The sequence below is a fragment of the Odontesthes bonariensis genome, chromosome 16 (genome assembly GCF_027942865.1).
Source record: "Odontesthes bonariensis isolate fOdoBon6 chromosome 16, fOdoBon6.hap1, whole genome shotgun sequence".
Classification (NCBI taxonomy): Eukaryota; Metazoa; Chordata; class Actinopteri; order Atheriniformes; family Atherinopsidae; genus Odontesthes; species Odontesthes bonariensis.
The window spans coordinates 22808260-22829834 of NC_134521.1; the positions used below are offsets into that span (position 1 = coordinate 22808260).

The 21575-nt window shown below is 40.5% G+C and overlaps 1 protein-coding gene across 3 annotated transcripts; it reads left to right on the top strand.

The window, feature by feature from the left end:
- The first annotated feature begins 1858 nt into the window (after window positions 1-1858).
- macroh2a1 (macroH2A.1 histone) lies at window positions 1859-19730 on the top strand. 3 transcript variants are annotated; one of them, XM_075486624.1, is made up of 9 exons: window positions 1860-1974; window positions 3229-3429; window positions 4361-4467; window positions 4580-4771; window positions 6798-6905; window positions 9102-9201; window positions 12909-12998; window positions 17316-17490; window positions 18211-19730. In XM_075486624.1, exons 2-9 carry the CDS (start codon window positions 3258-3260, stop codon window positions 18374-18376), a joined length of 1110 nt encoding a protein of 369 aa, XP_075342739.1. In that variant the 5' UTR covers window positions 1860-1974; window positions 3229-3257; the 3' UTR covers window positions 18377-19730. The 3 variants fall into 3 exon arrangements, with proteins under 3 accessions (XP_075342741.1, XP_075342739.1, XP_075342740.1); XM_075486625.1 differs by lacking the exon at window positions 9102-9201 and adding an exon at window positions 10600-10690 and having other exon boundaries at window positions 1862-1974; XM_075486626.1 differs by lacking the exons at window positions 9102-9201; window positions 18211-19730 and adding an exon at window positions 10600-10686 and having other exon boundaries at window positions 1859-1974; window positions 17316-17408.
- Window positions 19731-21575: the final 1845 nt, after the last annotated feature.

The window sequence follows — 21575 nt, forward strand, 5'->3', positions numbered from 1 at the left end:
CGGGACTTACTGGGTTTACAGATGTTCTATATATCTCTCTAATCAAACAGCAGCGCAGCAGGCATATAACTAATCAACCACAAGAGGACCTGCATGGATCATAATGCCACTGATACACTAAAATACATCAAAAGTTGGGATTTTTCTGCAACTCTGGTAAATATATCTCTCTCCTCTTGACACCAGATCAAATGGGCCCGGTATTTATATCTTTCAAATGTGAAGACGTTGAGAGGACAACATAATCATCAGCACTGCTTAATGGCGCCATTTTTGCTTTGTATTTCAAATTTCAGCAAAGGATAGGTTACAAAAAAACAATCAGACTCAGTGTGCAATATTTCTGTGCATAATACTTTTTGTCGAATGATGGGTTGAAAAAAAAAACATCTGAAAAATACACTTTACAATTTTTGAGCAAAGGCCTTTAGTGTTACATCTTACATTGATTACATATCTTCCTCCCAATGGCTGAAACTTATTGTGCACTGGATGTATTATTTTAGAAGATGTGGTTTCTTTGAACTGGGGAATTTGAGAGGAACTTTTAGTAAATCTTTGAAATATTCCCCAAAAAAGAGAGGGGAAGGTACTTGTTAACCTTGCCATTATTGAAGGAATACCAGTAAAAAGATAACAGTCAAATACTGAACTCAAAGTTTGAAAACAGCAGCTCACAAATCAATGTCCTATGTCACAATAGCTAAGTCCACAGTCATAGCAGTGCATTACCTGTGGCTGTAACATATAGAGATAAACACATAGCCTAGAGGTCACCAACTGGATATTGATATTAAGGAAGAGTAGACAAAAAACGACACAAAAATAAAAATCAAATACTTAAGTTAAATTATTGTTAGGGATATTTTCCCATTTGGACACACTGTAATCATTTTAAGCCATCTGGGGAGGACTGTCTCCTTTAGAACAATTATTCACGTGCTCCATCTTGTGAGTTAAATGTCACCTATGCCAGAAGTTATTGGCAAAAGGTGTATTAATGTCCCCAAACATTACATTTTAACTATCAATGATACTGTTTATATACTCTGCAACAATTTAATTGACAAAGTATTAATATATTCTCTTCTGATATATATTTTTTAATAATAAAGAAATAAATCTTCAAGCATAAATAATAACTTGTTTTTTATGTTTAAGTTATGCTGTTTCCACGAACCATATCATCAAAAGCTTTGTGTGAAATAACTTTACAAGAAAATTGAAACACACCAACTTGGCCACCAGATCTTAAAAACTCTTTAAAAGGCTCCAGTTCTTTCTCTTAATTCGTGGAGTTTTTCTCTCATCTCTGTACACGTATGAATCAAATTCACAAGCCTTTGAGACAACTGACGTGTCTTTTTATGAATAGAGGTGAAGTTACCTGTAAAGTTACCTGCTGCAATGCTTTTATTTTATGTGAAGCACTTTGAATAGTTTGTACATGAAATGTGCTATATAAATAAATTTGATTTGATTTGATTTTGATAAAGATAGCATGTAGTCAGATTTATTCACATTGTGGCCAACATTTCTTTTGCTCTGATATGCAATTTTCAGAAAAACATGGATCCAATGTGAAAAAAACAAACAAAAAAAGGGCAGTAAAATGTTTTCTACCACTGAAAATAATAATGTAATCCAGTGTAAATGAACGTGCCCCTGGGCTTCTCAAGGTGACGCCCCTGGTTAACGGCTAATTATTTGTCTCATAACATTGGTAGAGATTACGATTCAACATTCAAACTGAAACTGTGCGTTTTAGACAAAGCAAAGGTGTAAAGGGTTAACGAGCCTCTGAGCAGCGGATTGGGATTCAGCAGCTTTGCTCTCTGCTCTCAGCGGTCGCGCTCCGCGAGCAGCGCTCGCGCCCTCCGATATTTCAAGCCGCTGTGGATTGTGGGAGTCGGGGACACTGCCCAGGCTTGTTATCGGAGAACGGGAGAGATTTTTTTTCTGCTGTGCTGTTTTGTAAGTAATTCTCCAAGTTCGTACGCCTTCGGTTCGAGTCTCCCACTATCGCGTCTTATTGCTTGAGCAGGCACCCGTACACCGAAGTGAGCTGTTAACGTTGCCATTTCGTGCTTTTCTGGCATGGAGGCCGACAGCGGAGACCGTGTCGCTGGAGCTGAGTGGCAGGAAGGGAAGGGAAGGAGGAGCGGGCAGCTGCCGCCGCTCTGCCGGCTTTATTTCATGGAAATCACGCTGACCTGAAGAGTAAATGTCCCTGTCTCGCCTGATAGTTGAATTTTTAGCAAATTAATTCTGTCATTCACAGTGTGGGGAAAATAAATTTCCCGGCGCGAGTCGTTCGGCTCGCTGTTGACATGCGGAAATCGTTGTCAGTGGGCAGTACTGAGAAATGCCTTCTGTGGCGATTAAAGCCACCTACACCTGGCCGGAGTAAAGCAATGCCGCAGATGGTTCGAACGGAATTGAATTGAATTGAATTGGTTTAGTGTGTGCCGGTTAATAACGCTGTAACTGTCACGGTGAGCGTTGTGTTTGACGCACCGTTTGGACTGTTTGTGTTGAGCAGGATTAGGGCAAAGCGTGGCCTGTGGTGGGGCTAATTGAGTACCAGTGACAGACAGCTAATTGATGTGTGGATCTGGTGCACTTACATTAATGCTGACATTTCATGGGATTATTTACAGGGTTGATTTGGAAGATGAAGGTTTTTATTACAGATTAACCACCAACACTATATCTAAATGTATATGAATATGCATATTTAATAACTGACCCCTCTGAGGATGTCAGGACGATGGTGGCATCTGTCATGAATAAAACATTTGCTTGCTGAAGTGATCTTGTGATAATCCACTTCCTCCTGCACAGACAGTGTGACATTTAGCAGGTGGATGATATTTACGAAAAGCCAATGTGGATTTTGAGTAATTACCCACTAAATACTGATGGGAGTTATGAGACGAAGCAGTATATTGTGTGTCCCAGGTCACCTTGGATTTGTTTTTCTCATCTCATTTTTATGGCTGCCATCAGAGACCTCATGCAATCTTTGTTTCTCTGTGTTATTTTTAAGAAGTTCTTCAGATAAAAGACAAAAATATATTTATAAATATACCCTATCTGCCTCTGTTTTAAAATCCACGTCATATCTAATGTATATCAATCAATTTCCAGTGGCCGTGAAACTGCCAGGACTTAAACGAGTAACACTCACGTGTGTCAATGGACTGTGGCTGATGTGTTTCCATGCAGAGCCCAACGGCGGTAGCGTTCCCAGCACCATGTCCAGCCGAGGAGGAAAGAAGAAGTCAACCAAGACGTCCCGGTCCACCAAGGCTGGGGTCATCTTCCCTGTGGGGCGCATGCTGCGCTACATCAAGAGGGGGTTGCCCAAATATCGTATCGGGGTGGGGGCACCTGTCTACTTAGCAGCTGTCCTCGAGTACCTTACTGGTGAGGAATACTTTTGATACAAGAGCAGGGGAAAATATAAAAATGCATATTTGAATACAGAGATCTGGGTAACAGTGGATGTTGATGAATCTAAGAGCATTAGTTATTTAATGCTATTTGTAGGCATCAAATTACGTGAAGGATTCTTTATTAATGTATTTAGTTTGGCGTAGACGTGTTCCAAAAGTGTATTACAATGATTTGCAGATGACATGAAACTGGTCTGAAATAGTATGAAGTAAAAAATGGTTACTTTAAAAAAAAAAAAAAAAAAAAAGTTTATTTTGAATTAGTTGCCGGCAACGTTTAAAAAAAAAAAAAAAAAAAAAAAATCATAGAAAAGTACAGCAGGTGGTTTTCTCAGTTAACAAACACTGTTAACTGAGTGTTATTTAATAAAGAACTGAGGCAGCACAGCAGTGAGTTGCCTCGTCCCAACTTTTTCGTTATCCCTATTCATCAAACGAGCTTATTTATCATTAAAAAAAGCAGCCGATGTGTTGCTTTTGTGCTGTTTTCAGTTTGATACTGAGTTCAAAATATTTACAGTGACTAAATGCCTTTCTTATGCGCATCTTACTCAGCTAAGTGCTCACCTTTTCAGACCACTTACATCATTTTCTCATTCAGCAAAGCACACACGCAGACCGAAACCAAAGCTCTTAAAGACTGCTGGTATTGGGAATGATGTCACTTTTGTGGATGCTGATGCACAGAAAGAACTTGTAAGCTGTTTATTCGGGGATTTCACAGTTCAGAGATCACCTCATGTCCTGATGTTTGCTTCAAAGTTGATGGCTTACATTTGGAGGCACACTTGCCATCGGAATATTTCCAAGATGTTTTATGTGTAGATACATGGACTGATTTTCTGAATTTGTTACAAAGTGTTTAATTCTCTTGATATCTTTTGGTTTGATTATTCACTTAGCGGAAATCCTGGAGTTGGCAGGTAATGCGGCAAGAGACAATAAAAAGGGTCGCGTAACACCGAGACACATCCTGCTGGCCATTGCCAATGATGAGGAGCTGAACCAGGTCAGCCGCTGCTCGAACCATTCTCAGTTATTTTTCAGATGCATGTAGAACGTTTTTAGATTGATTTGCTACCTTTGGAACTCAAATCTTGAGTTTTCTCCCCCATTGTCAGTTGCTCAAAGGTGTGACCATTGCAGCAGGTGGAGTCTTGCCCAACATCCACCCGGAGCTGCTCGCCAAGAAGAGAGGCGCCAAGGGAAAACTGGAGACGCCCGTGTCACCTGCCCCCGAAAAGAAACCCAAGCCCGTCAAGAAAACAGCAGCTAAGAAACGGGGCGGGAAAAAGGCGGGAGGGAAGGCAAAGGTACGCCAACAGGCTCCAACCCCGATTCCTGTGAATTTGCTCGAGTTTGTTTTGAGCAGGTTTAAAGTTGGTCTTGTACACTTCCTTAAAGGGGAACTCCGGGGCATTTGAAGCGCATTTCCATTGCTAGAGGTTGTCAAATACTGATAGTAGGACACAGACAGGTGCAAATCTGCGCTCCCTGTGTGGAGATAGCGCTGTTCGCTCAGCCTGTCATGCGAGGCTAATACGTGGTGGCTAAGGGGCAAGCGCTAACCCTTCCACGTAAAACAACAACTTGCACACTGCAGAAACGTCACACCACTTTATAAACCATCCGACAATAAAGTCACAAGCCTTACCATCAAAACCATATGCATGGTTCTCACATTACTGGCATGGGGACATTACAAAACAACTTTATAAACAGCATGTCACTTACCGGTTGGTTGTACGCTCGCGCATGTGAAAGCCCAAAAGAGTCGATGGACGATAATCCTATATACAAAACAATTATCTTCTCTAGAAAAACTGTGTTCAAGTATTTAAAACATTAAAACAATATTGGGCATGTATTGTTGTAATGTTTTAAATACTTGAATGCAGTTTTTCTAGAGAAGATAATTGTTTTGTATATAGGATTATCGTCCATCGACTCTTTTGGGCTTTCACATGCGCGAGTGTACAACCAGCCGGTGAGTTACATGCTGTTTATAAAGTTGTTTTGTAACGTCCCCATGCCAGTAATGTGAGAACCATGCATATGGTTTTGATGGTAAGGCTTGTGACTTTATTGTCGGATGGTTTATAAAGTGGTGTGACGTTTCTGCAGTGTGCAAGTTGTTGTTTTACGTGGAAGGGTTAGCGCTTGCCCCTAGCCACCACGTATTAGCCTCGCATGACAGGCTGGGCGAACAGCGCTATCTCCACACAGGGAGTGCAGATTTGCACCTCTCTGTGTCCTACTATCAGTATTTGACAACCTCTAGCAATGGAAATGCGCTTCAAATGCCCCGGAGTTCCCCTTTAAGCTTTGGTTACTGCATGCATTCGCTGTGGCATTCTTTTAAGAAGCTTTTTCAGTGTTGCAGCACTTATTTCCATCCAGAGTTTCATTGATTTTTCAGCTAGATCTCTTACTGACGACAGGAGAGTCAGACTGCCGTGTAAAGTCTGCTCCAGCACATCCCAAAGATTCTTAAATGTATTAAGGTCTGAACTCTGTGATGCCAGTGTAAAAATGAAGTCATGCTCCCCGATTGTGGCACTGTTATCCTGGAATGTGCCCAAGCCCCGAGGAGGGGAAAAAGTTATTGATGGAAAAAACATGTTTATTTAGTATTTTCAGGAAGGTTGTTTTTTTTCTTTAGGATTACCAGAACCATATAAAGTTGGTGATAAGGTTTGTTAATTCAAGCATATCATGAGCCAAAATAAAACAAAACACACACGCACACAACTTTATTTATATAGCACTTGTCAAAACCTGTGTTACGAAGTTCTTTACACAAATACACAATGAAAACACGTTTCTGATTTATAAAACAAGCGGGGCCGAGGAAAAGGAAAGAAACTTGAGAACTTACCGTACAGACATAGGGAACAGTGAGTAAGAGATGAAACAATTGATGAAGAAAAAGCTGTTTAAAAGAACCATGAAATATTCAGAATGTGATCAAAAATAAAACCTTTAGGTTAAGAACTCAGAGGACTCAGTGTGACACAAGCAATTATGTTTAGTTTCACTTAGTAACAGTAAACACCGTCAAATGAAAATTAAGGTTGGAAGATGCGATTAAAAATAAGTTCTCAACAGTGGTTTAAAAGAAGATGGTGATTGGGTAAACCTTTCTGTAGATGCTGGGATGCAGTTTTCTATTTTCCCTAGGTTGTGTGTTTCTGTTGGGGACCAAAGCTGCCTGTGTCCGTGTTCACCCTGTGCTACTGACATGCTAGGCACACACATGTTGCTGATTGGCTGTTCTCCAAAAGTGTTCACTGGACTGTTTTATGCTCTGTTCAAGCGAGTGCTTTGTCTCTTCAACAGAAACAGGGAGAGGTGAGCAAGGCAGCGTCGGCAGACAGCACCACAGAGGGATCTCCAGCTGACAGCTTCACTGTGCTCTCCACCAAGAGCCTCTTCCTGGGTCAAAAGGTCAGTCACCTTAGAGACTAACCCCACACTGGTCTAATCTCACTATGCAGAAACTATATTCTAGTCACTCTTAAATAAGTAAAAGATGAAGTAACAAATACATGTATCCAATATTGTTGTAGTCATCCAGACTTCCTCATACAAAGAAGCTCCTCTATGATGTTATATAGTAGATCTTCAAACGCAGGGATTTAGTATTTGTAAGACTGGCTTGTAGTGATCATGATCACAGTGTTGTGTATCACAGATCCATTAGCTCCTCTCGCTTCTGTCTGGCTGAGCATAAAAACAGCTGCTGAACCTTTTTACTGAGCTGAAACTTGGAAGTAAATTTGACTGCGAGACCCAGCTGAAGCTACCCTAACCCCCCCCCCCCCCCCCCCCCCCCAAGGTTATTCTATGTCAATGTTTCAAAATCACAAGATCATAGGCTCATTAAAATGGATTTAAAGTTAAAAAAAAACAAAAAACATAACAGGAGTGTGGAATGATACTGTTAAAAAAAGAATGACTCAAGAGTGATGCAAGAAGTGCCAACGGTTCCCTTTTACTGACTTTTAATCAGTGATAATTAAAGATGGTTGAGGCTGATTTGTTTCCATTTTGACTTTAGTGCGTTGGAGCTGAGATCAGGGGATAATTCCGTCAGATCCTTCGTTGCCTCTCACTGAAGCGTTTTTGTGTTTTGCTCTGACACACAGGTCTCTTCAACACACAGTAATCAGCTATTTACAAATTGGTGAAGTGTCAAAGTGCTTCATTACATGGTTCAGACGCAAGCCCGAACAGTATGTTTAGAAGAAATTTACTCCCACAGTTCAAGGTTTCAGCTCGGTTGCAGGCTGATGGCTGCTGGCAGTGCATGCTCCGCTCTGCGCTCACACGTTGACACTAAACTATAACTGAATGCAAATGAACTCGACATTTAGTATGTAGTAAATAAGAAATCTGTTCAGCCTGTATGCTTAAGCTGCCATCCTCTGTTATATATGTTATTTTTAAAGCGTAATAACTCTTGGCTGCTTGTTTGAACAAAATTTCACTGGACAGTTGATTTGAAACACACCGTGACTTAGAGTTGATTTGGCTGTAAAAAAGTAGCAGCATCACTGTAGTCTGCTTTAGGAAAGTGGCTCCGTGTAGCTGACCACAGTAAACAGCTCACCTAGAAATCGGAGGACAGCAGTTAACCTCCCACTGACCTCCCAATAGATAAACTAGCGCTACTCTATATCACATGGCACAAGCTGGGGGAAAAAAAACCTAACCTTACTTAAATTCGCACACTAGGATGAACGCTCCCAGGAAGGTGAGGTAGTAGTTAAATGAATACTCCCTGGCCTGGAGCATTCATCCTGGCGTGCAGACTTTGGTTTACAGACATAGTTATTGTGACTGCACCTTTCTCTCAGCATTTTGTTTGTCTTCACTCTCAGTCTCGCGCTGTGTTTTCTGTCGTCACTACCTCTCTTTTGGATGATGTGCTCCTTCATAATCAAGCTGTGTGTTTTTAAAGCTTGGTGGTGAAATAGAATGTTTGAATAACACTATTGAAATTAAACTACGAGGTTCTAACTGGGTGTAATGATTTAAGTTTTTAGAGGGATACCTTGACATTTGACGTGTTTTTTGCAGGTAAATATATGTCAAATTAGCTGCTTTGAAACTGTGACTGAGGTATATTTTTCTTAAAACAACACAAAACTTTCAACATACTGAACATGCTATTTACAGCACTGATCATAAGTTTCAGTTAGGTCCATCCTGCAGAATGTCGTCCTTTGGATTCTGTTCATTGTTGGAAATTTAAAGACTTAAAAAGAATCCTTCATCCCACCTACAGGTCTGTTTGAAGCTGATGATAGTCTTTGGACAGGATACGGTGTCAGCTTTTGCACTGTATAACAGTGTTGTCAAGGGTGTGTTTGAGTCTTTTTTTTAATTTATTTATTTTTTATTTCTTCCATCTCATGATTATATGACTTATTTTACAGAGTTTACTCCACTGTGCACAGTAACAAGTGGTTGCAAATCTGTGGTGTTCCCAGTTTGGTGATTGGTCAAAAAGCTCAGGGTATCCCTCTAAACTGCAGAGTTAATCTGGTTTTAATGGCTTTGCTTCCTCACCTCTTCCTTCTTGCTCCACCTCCTCCTCGGCATGCCTCCCCTCGCTCTCCCCCTCCTCCCCCTTCACAGCTCAACCTTATCCACAGCGAGGTCAGTAACTTGGCTGGCTTTGACGTGGAGGGGGTCATCAACCCCACCAATGCTGAACTTGAACTTAAAGACGATCTAGGTGAGCTCCCCATCCCCTCCCACGCAGCGCTCTCTAGTGGCCCTGGGCTTTGAGATCTGAAATCCTTGAATGTTTAACAGTTTGGCAACGTTTTTTGAAACTGCTGGTCAGAAAGAGCGCCTTCACCAGATCTGTTTATTCACACTGTGGGCAGCTCGGCTCAGTCTTGCTCACTTGGGTCACATGTTGAACTGTGGAAGAGATGGCGGTTAAGTCCAGTGTCTGCACGGCTTAACTGCTTCTCATCTTCAGCTTCTGTGTAAAAGAAAATCTGAAGGCCGCTCGTTGAAATGATAAGAAATCTAACTGAAGGTTAGTTTGATTATTGTGCTCAGTCCATAGTCGGTCTGTGGTTCAGAGATGCGTTGTTTTATTTTTCAATCTTATTTATTTGTATTCTGCTTTTAATCTGCAGGTATTTGATCTGTGATGAGGCTGCTGTCAAATGATTTCATTCATGGGGATCAGTGTCCTCTTATAACATTCAAAAACTGACTTTTAGAAGCTTTTTGAGACATACAGTATTTATATATATTTATTTCTATATGCATATCATGCAGCACTGGGTGTGTTTGTTGCTGCTTCCTGGATGGCCGTGGTTTAGAAATAAAAACAAAACAAAAAAAGCTACTCGCAGTGTGAATAAATGCTGAGATCCTTTTTTGGGTTAAGATACAGAGCAGGAAGGTGCAGATGAGTAGAAAATCATGAATGAAATCCAGTTTCAAGAAGAAAAGAATTCCCGCAGTGACTTTCAAGGATTTTTTCTCAAAGCTCCTCAGAGCAATCAGTCTGCTTGCTCTTTGTTCCGGTTCATTCCAGGTCGTCATCCTTTCAGTTGTCTGCAAGAATTTGTTGTGCTTCAAAAATCGCTAACTGTAGGAAAAAGAGCACTACATTACAGAGGAAAAATTGGGATTAACCTCTATTAGTTGCAGAGTGCAGCCTGATTGAGAGGTCGCTCACCTGGAGTGGGATCATTGAATCGGAACGACACAGTTGGACTCAATACTGGTTTCTTAATTTCTGCAGTTTGAAAACCACAAAAAGAAATTCACTCTTGCATTCAGTTATGTTGAGTGTAGAAAAGACTTTTAAGGTTAATAACTTAATTTCTGTGTTATACATTTTTAAAAATAAGATCCAGCCAACTGTGCTTTCCTGCTTCCTGCTTCCACACTGTAACAAGGCCCTGTTTCCTCAGTTGCCTCCTTGTTTCCTATGATGTCCTCAAGGAGCACGATCACCTCTATGTCTCTTGTTTTCCTGTTCTTCTCTTTTGTCCATTTTTTTTTTCCTTTTTCTTTTATTCCTTGTCTCATTTTATTGCTCCTGGCCACTCACTGTGTTTTTACCACCATGTTGTTGCCTGTCATTTGTCATTGTTGTCATTTGTAGTTGCAAGTTGTCCAAGCCGACATATCCATCGTGGAGAGCGACGCTGTCGTTCACCCGACCAACTCCTCCCTCTATTCAGGTGGTGAAGTAGGTAAAGGAACCACTGACACCGCAGAGACCATGACTGCCTGTCTGCTCTCCCTCTGCATATCCAGATGGTCCGCGCTGCAGTCAGTGGACAAACACCACGGCAGCAGCAGTTTGAGACTCACATCCAGGAATTAACGCTGTTAAAGCTGATGTTTTTACTGTGAATGCTCCACATAAATTGGTTACATATTGACAGAGGTGAAAATGAACTTGTAGAGGCTTGAAACGTAAAAACGGGAACTCTTCTATGATTCATGCAATGTGGTGCTTGAGGATGACTCGATTTGCAAATGTTTATATATCCGCGGCCAACCTGTTGTGCGTTTCCAGCCAGTTTTCTGTAAACCTAACCGAGTGTTCACACCGTGTAAACAGGTCAGCAGCCGATTGTTTTCTCTGTTATTCTTGAACATTTCACAGGCTCCTGCTCACACTTGAGGTATGCTATGAAGCAGGATTATTTAGTTTGACACATTTTGAACTTGACCTCATAGTGTCATTCATTTTAACCTGGCAACAGAATGGGAGGAGGGTTAAAGTCAGTTTCAGAACGCGTCACCCTGTTAGAAATTCTTCTGATCATGTGATCTGAGTGCTAAACCGCGCAGTTACAGCTGATTTTAGTGCATTCCCACAGCAGCCTACGTGCCTTCTTTCAGCGTTGCTAGAAAAAAGTCTGTTTTAAACTACTTCTTGTGGAACATGGACTGATCACAGAGAATCTTAAAGGAAATCTTAAGATTTCCACATACTTTTAATGTAAGAACATAGTCAAACCTAAATGTTATTCTAATGCATTAAGAGTCCACTGAGGGGTGAAATGAATACAACTGCAGGTATTATCTGTTGTCTTCTTTGCAGCAGAACTCTTTCTTTTTTCACCATAGCTCTCCGTGACGTGTTGTTTAGCATTGATGGCGCCATAGTTGGTGTCAGACTCATGCATCCTCTATTGAAACCAATCCTTACACGAATGACTCACCGATTCTGCATTGAATATTTGAATTATTTAACAGAGTGAAGTAAATTTTCACTTTCTGACTTTCAAGTCTTTGCGAGTTAATTTTCATGAGCTGCAGCCAGCCTGCCAGATTAAACATGGACTGTCCATACGAGGCTTCACGTGCGCAGCTATCTCCAGTGAAGACACTTCATTCCTGTCAGCGCTGAAGTAGCAACGAACAGAAACTTGATCCACACAGAGCTGACGTTGAGTAAGATGCACACAGCTACAGTGTATATTTTGCTCGTGTGATCATGAAATCTTTATGCTGCTGCTCGTTGTTGGTTTTTTTCCACTTGTCTGAAACGCAGACAATCTGACACCCGTCTCATTTTCTGCAACTTCCAACCTCTCGACCACGCTGACAGTTCAGCTGGTTCGGAAGACAAAAAATATAGTATCTGATGAAGACATTATTTCCTGTAGCTTCACGGGTTGATCAGTAACTGAGTGCACAAAGGTATAACTAGTAAAGTGCTAATGGCTATGCAACAGGCCAGTAAACTGCACTAGCCCAATGTCTTTATTTGCTTGCTTGGATTGACTGTTGCATTTTATGAAGAGCTGTTTTCACTGACCTTTCTTTAATGATGCTGACACTAACCTGGTTGCTTTCCTCCTCCGCTTGTTTTTAATGATGTTGCAGCCAGCTCATTCATTTATCTGCTTCTGGAGATGTTAATTGGCTTCCCTCTCTTCTGGCTTCCTCTATGGCAGCTCTCTAAAGCTCTACATTAATCTGAAAAAACGTGAATAATGTGAAACGACTTCCTTTTACTAATCAAATTGAGAAGAAAGAAAACGGTTGAATTTGCTCTCCCTGCTGCCTGATATGTACCTCCTGGATGCATTTCTCTCGTCTTCCCAAAACAGGGTAGAATAGTTAGAAAGAAAATACCCTCAGTCATTTGCAAGAGGGAGGTAATTAAGTACTAAGGTTTTAATAAATTAGTTATACTGACTCTGAATGAGTCATTTGGAAGAGAGCAGTGTCGACTCTCTGCTTTTAATGAGAGAGCTCAGAGATTCAGAGAGAGGCCATGCGAAATGATTGACAGCACTGTTGTGTGTCTGCCTTCCTGTTGGCCATGTTCATCCATCTCCATGTCTTCCTGCTTGCCCGTCTGTCTGCATGACCTCCTCTACTGCTGTCTGTCTATCTGTACGTCTGCTGTGCATGAGGATGTATTCACCACAGTCCTTCCTCCACTTACAGGTTCTGCTCTGGAAAAAAAGGGAGGGAAGGAGTTCACTGAAGCGTTGCAGGAGGCGAAGAAGAAAAATGGCCCTCTGGAAGTGGCTGGTGGTAAGTGCACAGAGCAAAGGTTTGTGGATGTCAATGAGATTATTATTATTTTTTTTTTCACTCTCTAAATGTATTTTGTGTTCTATCTTCTAAAAATGGGGTTAATAGTATTGATAATGGTGGCAGGGCAACAGATTCACACCTCGTATTTAGTGTTTTTTCTTTTCCTTGAACCTGCTTTTCCAAGTATATTCCAATAAATAAAATGTAGAGAAAGCAACTCCAGGGAGTTATAAATGATTTAAGGCCTTTACTTAATGACAAGTGCAAACACAATAGAATAAATGCTGGAATTGAGAACTTTGATGCCAAGAAGATATTTCAAATTATTGTGAAAAGTTGTGTAATGTAAAAGATGGTAATCAAATCAAATCAAATTTATTTTGATAGCACATTTCATGTACAAACAATTCAAAGTCCGTTACATAAAATAAAAGCATTGCAGCAGGGAGTGGAAGAAGCATTGAAAATACATAAAAGAATATAAAGAGAAACAAATAAAATAATTTAAATGAATTTAAAAACAAGCAACAGTCAAGATAAGTTAAAAGATACCGTGCAGATTTCATGCATAGACACATGAGAATGGTAATAATGACGCACATGGTGGAACGCCTCTTAACTGATTATGTCTCTGTAAAACCTCAAGTTTTATCATTGACATTAGCAATTTAATTATCATGAAGATCCACAGAATCCAGAGAAATCTTTTTAGGAAAGAGATGCTGAGATCCTGAAATCTGAATCGCCGGGTTGGTCTGGCCTTCAGCACTGCCTGAGCTGACCTCCGTGATTCTGTTGTAAGAATCACCGCAGGTCTTAATAACAGTCGTGAAAACCATTGTCGGTGAACAGATGAACAAATTAAAACATAACCAAGCTAAGAAGAAACGTGCACGAACAAAGTTGTGAATTGAGTTGTGAAATTAAATTCGCTGTATTCTATCGTCTAAATTGAATTTAGGCAAAAAGATTTATTTTGATGTTATTTTCTGTTTTTACACTCAGTCTCATGCACTGGACAGCATTTACTATATTTGAGTGTCACATTTGTCACGCTGTAAATCTCTGCTCGTATCCACCCAGCTAAAGAGGAAGTGGATGATGCCAGGGCCCCGTTTCAGGGATTAGCCCTTTTGGACACGAATACAAAGATCTCACACACTTGGACTTATTCACTCTTCTCTTAAAGGCTAAAGGTTGAACCTCTTGTAGAAACGGTGAATACTTGTGGTCATTTAGTCCTGGCACCCCTGTGAAAGTGTAGTCTAAAACTAGATGTTAGACTGGCAAAAACCTGCAATTGGGACGAAAAGCCTGAAAGAAACACTTTTATGTTTTATCTGCGTTTCTGTGTCATTTTCCATAATTTTTTAATTTGTTCGCCACCTTTGGCAAAGTTAGCTCAGCACCCTCATCCTGTTCTCCATGTTGGGCTCATAAGTAGATCACCAGGTGACAGAACACCAAGCCCGCTGAGCCTGGCAGGGATTGTGTGGATCTGGATCAACCAGATGTTGTTCAGAACAATGATCATAGGAGTTCTGCAGGAGGTTTAAGATGATCATCAGCTGTTCATTTCTCTGAAAGTATACAGAGCCCTCATTTAGAACTCGTTTTAAGCACCTTTTGGCAGCAAGGAGCAGTCGTAAATGCTTGGCACACCTTTGGAAGTTCAGATTCGAGCAGATTGGATACAGAGCTGCTGTTTGAAGGTTTCTTCAGAGATGCTCTCCACAGTTCAGATACACAGTCTGACTGGGTCACTCTGGGACTTTCTGCTTCAGGTTGTTCTTTGCTCAAAATCAACTAGCTCGAGATCCAGACTAATGGAAAAAAGCTTTAATTTAGAGCTTTTTTATTTTTAATTTTTTTCCCTCTTCCTGCCGCAGTAACGCATCCCCAGAGAATGCTTCCATTACATTGTTTGATTGTAGAGATGGTGTTAATGAGGTGATGCTCAGAGCCTGGTTTCATCCACGCATACAGCTGGATATTGTGGCTAAATATATTGAACGTAGTTTACGCAAATTTGATCAGGGGACTTCAAGAGCTTCTCTTGGACTGAGCCATTCAGGTGCAAACGCAGGTGAGTCACTGGCAAACTCCAAGTTTGCCGTCTTAAACCTTTTTAGTGAGATGTGGCTTCTCTCTGGCTAATCCATCATAAAGGCCTGATTGTTGGAGTACTTATCTGATGGCTTTTCATCTGTCAAGTTCTTCCATCTCCACAAAGGGAATCTGGATCTCATTCATACAGACCAGTGGCTTGCTGGTTATCCGTCTGACCCAAAGTCTTTCATCTTTTTTTTTCTCAGTTTGGCGCCAGATGTATAAAGTGTGTTAATGGTTTCTGTGCTTTTGGGCACTTACAGTTCTCCAAAAATATTCTTGTATTCTTTGTCTAAAAAGCTGCAAGCTAAATGTGCTAAGACAGTTCTCTCATCCTCACGACTGGATTTTCACACTTTTATACACCATCAAATGGGAGAATATGTGTTGTCAGGTGTGTTTTTCCTGTTTACTTCTAATTCTGTCCAAAGAGCTCATTCGGGCACAGAAGGACTCCGGTGACACAGAACACACCAGAGCTCAGTTATATTAGAGGGTCCGAATGGCTTATTTCAGTTTTTCTAAGAACTGAACAAAACACTTCTGCAGTATAGATTGATTGGTGAAACAATTATTTATTTAATTCAGTCTGAAGCAAACTATAGAAAGTCTCAAAACACACGTGATTATTCAACTGCAGCAAAGTACTTGGACTACTTCTTCTAGTCCAGTGTTTTAGGTCTATAGAGGCTTCTTGTTTTAGTCCCACTCGACAGCTCTTGACATGTAAAATACTGCAGGAGACATTTTTCTGACATCGCGCAATGTTGCTAAACAGCTGTTTTAGGAAATCCTTGTGCCTGTCTTGATAATTAAAAAACAACTATATAATATTAAACTATATAATAACCATGATTAAACCACATATCTATCTTCAGGTGAAGCGAATGGGCTTGGGTATGGTCCACTTCTTGGTCTGGGGGTGGGTATTTGGTAATGCTGGTCCCATCTCAGCAGCAACACTTTTGATGCGACTGACATAAAACAGCAGCACAAACTTCCAAGTGCATCAACAGAAAATCCACATGCATGTTGCAATACTGCCGTTTTGTCCACGTTAGGTTGATTGACAGTTAATCTCCAGATGTGCAATACATAAAATCTGCAAAGTGTGTTTGACTCAACCAAAACCATTTAAACAAAAAAAAATCTGAGCTTGCCAGGCAATCATGAATACCATCATCATCATCAGGCTTTTCCTCAGCACCAGCCCGCCCATGCAGTGAGACTGTGTGAAGTCTCTCCATCTTCTTTGTTCCCCATCTGGAAATCAGCTTGTCCTCAGCTTTGACTGCTGTCCAGTCACACATCGCCGTGGGCTCGTAAACTCTGACCGGAGGCTTTCTCACATCACAGAGTCGGGGGTTTTGGCTGAATTACACCTTCCACAGCTGCTGGGTTGATGGAACACTTAACTAAAAGTTAAACTCCAGAGAACAGGCTCCTCTTCCCCGTTCTTCCTCTTTTTGTCTGCAGCTGTCTGGAGAAGGGATTTTGCCCTGGTCTCAGCAGTTAAAGCTTTTATAGTTTCCACGAAGACGAGTGCTCCTTCACCTCTGGCCTCCAAAGTCAATGTTTGGGTTTGGACTTCTGATAAAACTGTTTAACGAGGCTGATTTTTGACTGATGAACTCGACATGTGACAAATTCCAGCTGCGTGTCTGTAGTGACCAGATTCACCGTTTGACTTAATAACATCACAGAAACTGCAAAATACTTAAATTATTTAATGATGATAATGTAATGCTATTTTTTACAGTGTTGCAGATTACTGAAGGGGGTATTTTGACTGCTGTGCTTTGATCAATTTTTATGGCTGTACATGTACAAATTTATTGATTGACCTTTCTGCCCCAAGGCAGGAAGAATCGTTATTCAAATTCAAGAGAAGTGGATATGTTCCATGAAATAGTGAACATGTCTCTTTCAGTTTCGAGTGTTTTCTATGTTTTATTGTGATTAAAATATTGGTTCATTTTACATTGAAATGTTGGTTTATGAGATTTGTAAATCCTTGCACTCTGTTTTCTCTACCTTTTACACAGTGTCCCATCTTTTTGTATTTTGGGTTGTATGAACAAGAATAAGTTAATTTAGACATTTTTCCAGAGTTGCTGCAGTGCAGGATGCTTTACCTGAATTCTGTATAATTTCCTCTCCTCTTTATACCAAACTAACCTTTCTTCATCTCCTCTCCTTCCCCAGCTGTTCTGACTGGTGGCTTTGGCCTGCCTGCGAAGTACGTCATCCACTGTAACAGTCCAGGCTGGGGCTCAGACAAGTGTGAGGAGATGCTGGAGAAGACAGTGAAGAACTGCCTGGCTATGGCAGATGAGAAGAAACTCAAGTCTGTGGCTTTTCCCTCCATTGGTAGTGGAAGGTAGGAAAGTGCATTCAGAGGAAACGCATCCATATCAGCAAGACGCTGAAAATGTGACGTTGTCGCCACCTTACTGACAATATGCAGCATTTTTCCTTTAATTGCAAAGATGGTACAAATCCTGAAGCTCACCAGTGTGCAGTATAATTACCAGTTAAAGGCATTGTCGCTTTCTCTTTGATCCTAAACAGGATGCATTAATAATGCCATGTGTGCATGGAGATTAAATAGAGCAGAGTGACAAAAAGGGCATCATGGGAGGTCCCCCAGCAGTGTAGACACTCTGGGAACCACAAACATCCTGCAGTCTGAGAGCGAAGTGCTGTGTTTGGAAAATATCCGATTATGACGTCTTTAAGATATGATTGAGTTTGGCCATTAAGAGCTTTATATGTGAGGCGAAGAATTTTAAATTCTATTCTGAATATTAACAGTTCTAAAACTGTAGAACTATGATCTCTGCTGCTAGTCCTCATCAGAACTCTGTCCTGTGGTGCCCACTGGCAGCAGATCCTTTGGGTACTGTGGCTTGAAGGGTGGGGTCTCTGTTAATTGGATATGTTTGGAGACCGACTGAGTGGCGGGGACATGCTTTTCCACACCTCACACCTGCTGCTGCTGCTGTTCAAGGTTACCAAAACTATGGTGTTGTGTGCTTGGTCCTGGACCCATAGTTCCCCAACAGACCGTAATCAAATTGTGTGTGACCTATCTTGGCAGGAATGGCTTCCCGAAGCAGACGGCAGCTCAGCTGATCCTGAAGGCCATTTCCAGCTACTTTGTGGCCACCATGTCTTCCACCATCAAGACCGTCTACTTTGTGCTGTTTGACAGCGAGAGCATCGGGATTTACGTGCAGGAAATGGCCAAGCTGGAGACGAGTTAAAGTACGAAATTTTCCCTGTCATTGTCCCTCTCAACTGCTCCGTCTTTTTTTGTTTTTTTCCCTGAAAGGAGAGAGGAAGCTGATTACTGGTGATTTGTTAGACACGAAGAGCAGAAGAAAAAGAAGAGTTCTAAAGATGGAGAAGTTGTTTTTGCATTATGTTTGTGTGTTTCCTATATTGTTTTTATTTTCTTATCTACTTGTCACCTCTGGTGTTTAAGAGTAGATGTGCACTGTTCATTCTGCGGCCTTTTAATACGAACAGTGCTGCAGAGTAAAGATTCTTCAATTGAGATTTAATTTTCAGAATATAAAAGAAGTTATGAGACATAGCTGCACCTCAATTACGGAGACTTCCGGAGAAATACGGGTTAATGCATGTAAAGATATTAAAAACAGCTGTTCCCTTTCTGTTGATCTCAATATCACAAAGCATTGAACTGTGTTGTATTTTTTGGTATCATCTCTGCAGTTTAGAAACATTTGTTGTTGTACTGTATAATGAAAAGGTAAAGTGTAATGAGAAGTTCGGTTTGATCTGCTTTGTTCTTCAGGAGACTTGAATAGCAGAATGATTCTTTGTGTTACGTGTTGCAAAGTCCTCTTTTTGCCCTGGTTTACACAGGCAGAGTTTTCACAGTGTGCTGCAGAAACCTTTAATTTCCAAGTGAACAAAGGAAGATAAAGAAGTTAATTGTGATGCGAAGGCCAGCACCCGTTGGTTGTTATTTACAGCATTAATAAATCAGTTCTTGGATTACAAGTGGAGATTGGAGGTTTTTGCAGGGCACCGACAGTTTCTATCGTGTATCCCTCTAAGTGTTTATATATATATACATATATATATATATATATATATATATAGAAAGTATTTGTGAAACGTTTTAATCTTCACACTGATTCTAAATGGCACGGGATTTGAAGGAAGAAAAAAAAAAGAAAGGTATTGTTTTTTGTGTGTGATTTGTCTTTTGTTAAGCCATAAAACAAATGTATTCGTTATTGCTGGAAATGGAGGCTCTCTGCTCTTGCTTTTGATTCGCTCTTTCATTCAGCCGCCACCAGATGGCTCCCTCTGATAAAGCATCGACGTATCATCTCAACCATTGTTTTTTGGTGCGGCAGCAGACCTCTTTGCACAGACGCTGATCGATTTGAGTTGGCTTTGAATTGGGAATGATGGACATCTATATGGAGGGACCTGGCTGCTCTGCTGCATTTGGACTTTTCAACAGCCTGACTTTCTTATAACAGGAAAACAAACAAACAAAAAAAAAGCTTTCTAAAGAACTGCTACAATTGATGATTCTACAAAAGGTCTGTACACTCCGGTAATAAAATACCTTTAAAAACATCATTTTAAAATAATGAGATCATTATGTGTTTCACGCAGAGCTGAGTGGTGCAGTCATGAGCTGGAGCTCATAATTAAAGACGTGTGTGTGTGTGAAGTCAAATTATAGGAGATGCCTTCATAGTCCCCCATGAAACAAGTGTGTGTGTGTGTTGAGTGTTTTACACAAAAAAAATCTGCTGTGTTAAAGTGAGCATAAAGAAATTGTTGCAGCACAAATGGCAGAAGTGAATGAATGTTCTACATTTTATTTAATATGAGAGCCACTTTTAAAACCTCTGGTATCCAAAGCTTAACAAGCATGTGCGTCTCTTCACCTGATGTGGACCAAAAGGATTTTTATCGTGAGGACATTTTGGTGGGGCTCTCATTTCTGTTGCACGTGAATCTCTGCTGTATGATTGGTTAAATAAGAGCGTGTGTGACCAAAGCTTAAAGAGATATATATATATATATATATATATATATATATATAGTGTGTGTTTTACACTATTGTTGCTTTACTTTTATTTTCCCACTGATTATATCATTTTTGCAGAGGTTTCTCACACCTGATGCAATTTCAACTCATGAAGGCAAAGGTCATCCATCTCAGCTTCTCGTGATTAGATGAACTTACGAGGCAATCCAGCAGAGAGCAAGATAAACATATCTGGTCTAATTTAATGCTTTGATGTAGCACAAATCTCACGGCTGAATTTTTTACCGTGGCGCCGGCCTCCAGCTACCCGATGCCTTGGTTGCTTACCTAGGTGTAAGACTCCCGTTTCCCTTTTCTGAAAGGGAAAAGATGGTTGTTTAGTATGCGTGTGAGAACTGGAGAAAAAGAAGAAGAGTAATTGCCTTCATGTTTAAAACAAACCATGTTTATTTCCGTTTCCCATTGCTGGCACTTGTGGTCATGCAAATAAAATCCTGTACTTAAATACAATTTTGTGCTTAAGCTTCACTTAGATATTTCCGTTTCTCATCATTTTTCACCATATTGGGCCACCATAGAGCAATCCCCAGATCCTTCATATTGTACTCAAGCGAGATGGAGTCCCAAACTGGCCGTGGTGTCTCATCAGTGTGTGTGAATGTGGCTTGTGATGTAAAAGCACTTTTAGTGGGTGATAAGACCAGAGAAGCACTACATAAATACCTATTTAGTCAGGTGCAGTTATTAGCTACCACCACTTGTAGTTTTTTAAGATTTGAGATTTTTGCTTCTCTTTACTGTTTAATTCAAAGTAGTGTTCTCTGATGTCTCATAACGTAGTGGAAACAAATGTATGTGTATATAAGAACTTAGTTTTCTGTGGACCCCTTGCAGCTTCTTGATCCCTAATTTGGGAACTACCGGATAAAACTAGCCAACTGTTTATAATTATTTCCACATGAGCAATAACAGTAAAAATGGTGCCATACCTTCACAGTCCAGAAATGTTATACATTATAACACAACATAAAATTCTAAAGGCACAGTTTATTTCAGAGAAATTACTTTTAATGCATTTTGCTGCTTACATATTTCCTCAAAGATAGTTTTAATGGTATTTTTACTTGTGTTCATTAAGTGACCAACGCTGGAGATGTGATTCATGCTTGTCTCATTTTGTGGGCTTCTCTTATACTTAATTCTCAATCTTGATCCATATAAATGATTTACAATGAATTGTTCAAATGTTTCCCTCTCACTCATCCAGCCAACACTGTGCAACATGAGCAATGACTGCGTTTCAGTGTGTGTTTGGCTCAGATTTTTATTACAAGAGACTTACAACAGTATCAACAGTATGGCTGAGACTCCCACAAATAGACGTGTCTAAAATATACCAGAGTTGTACAGGAAGACAAGAAAAG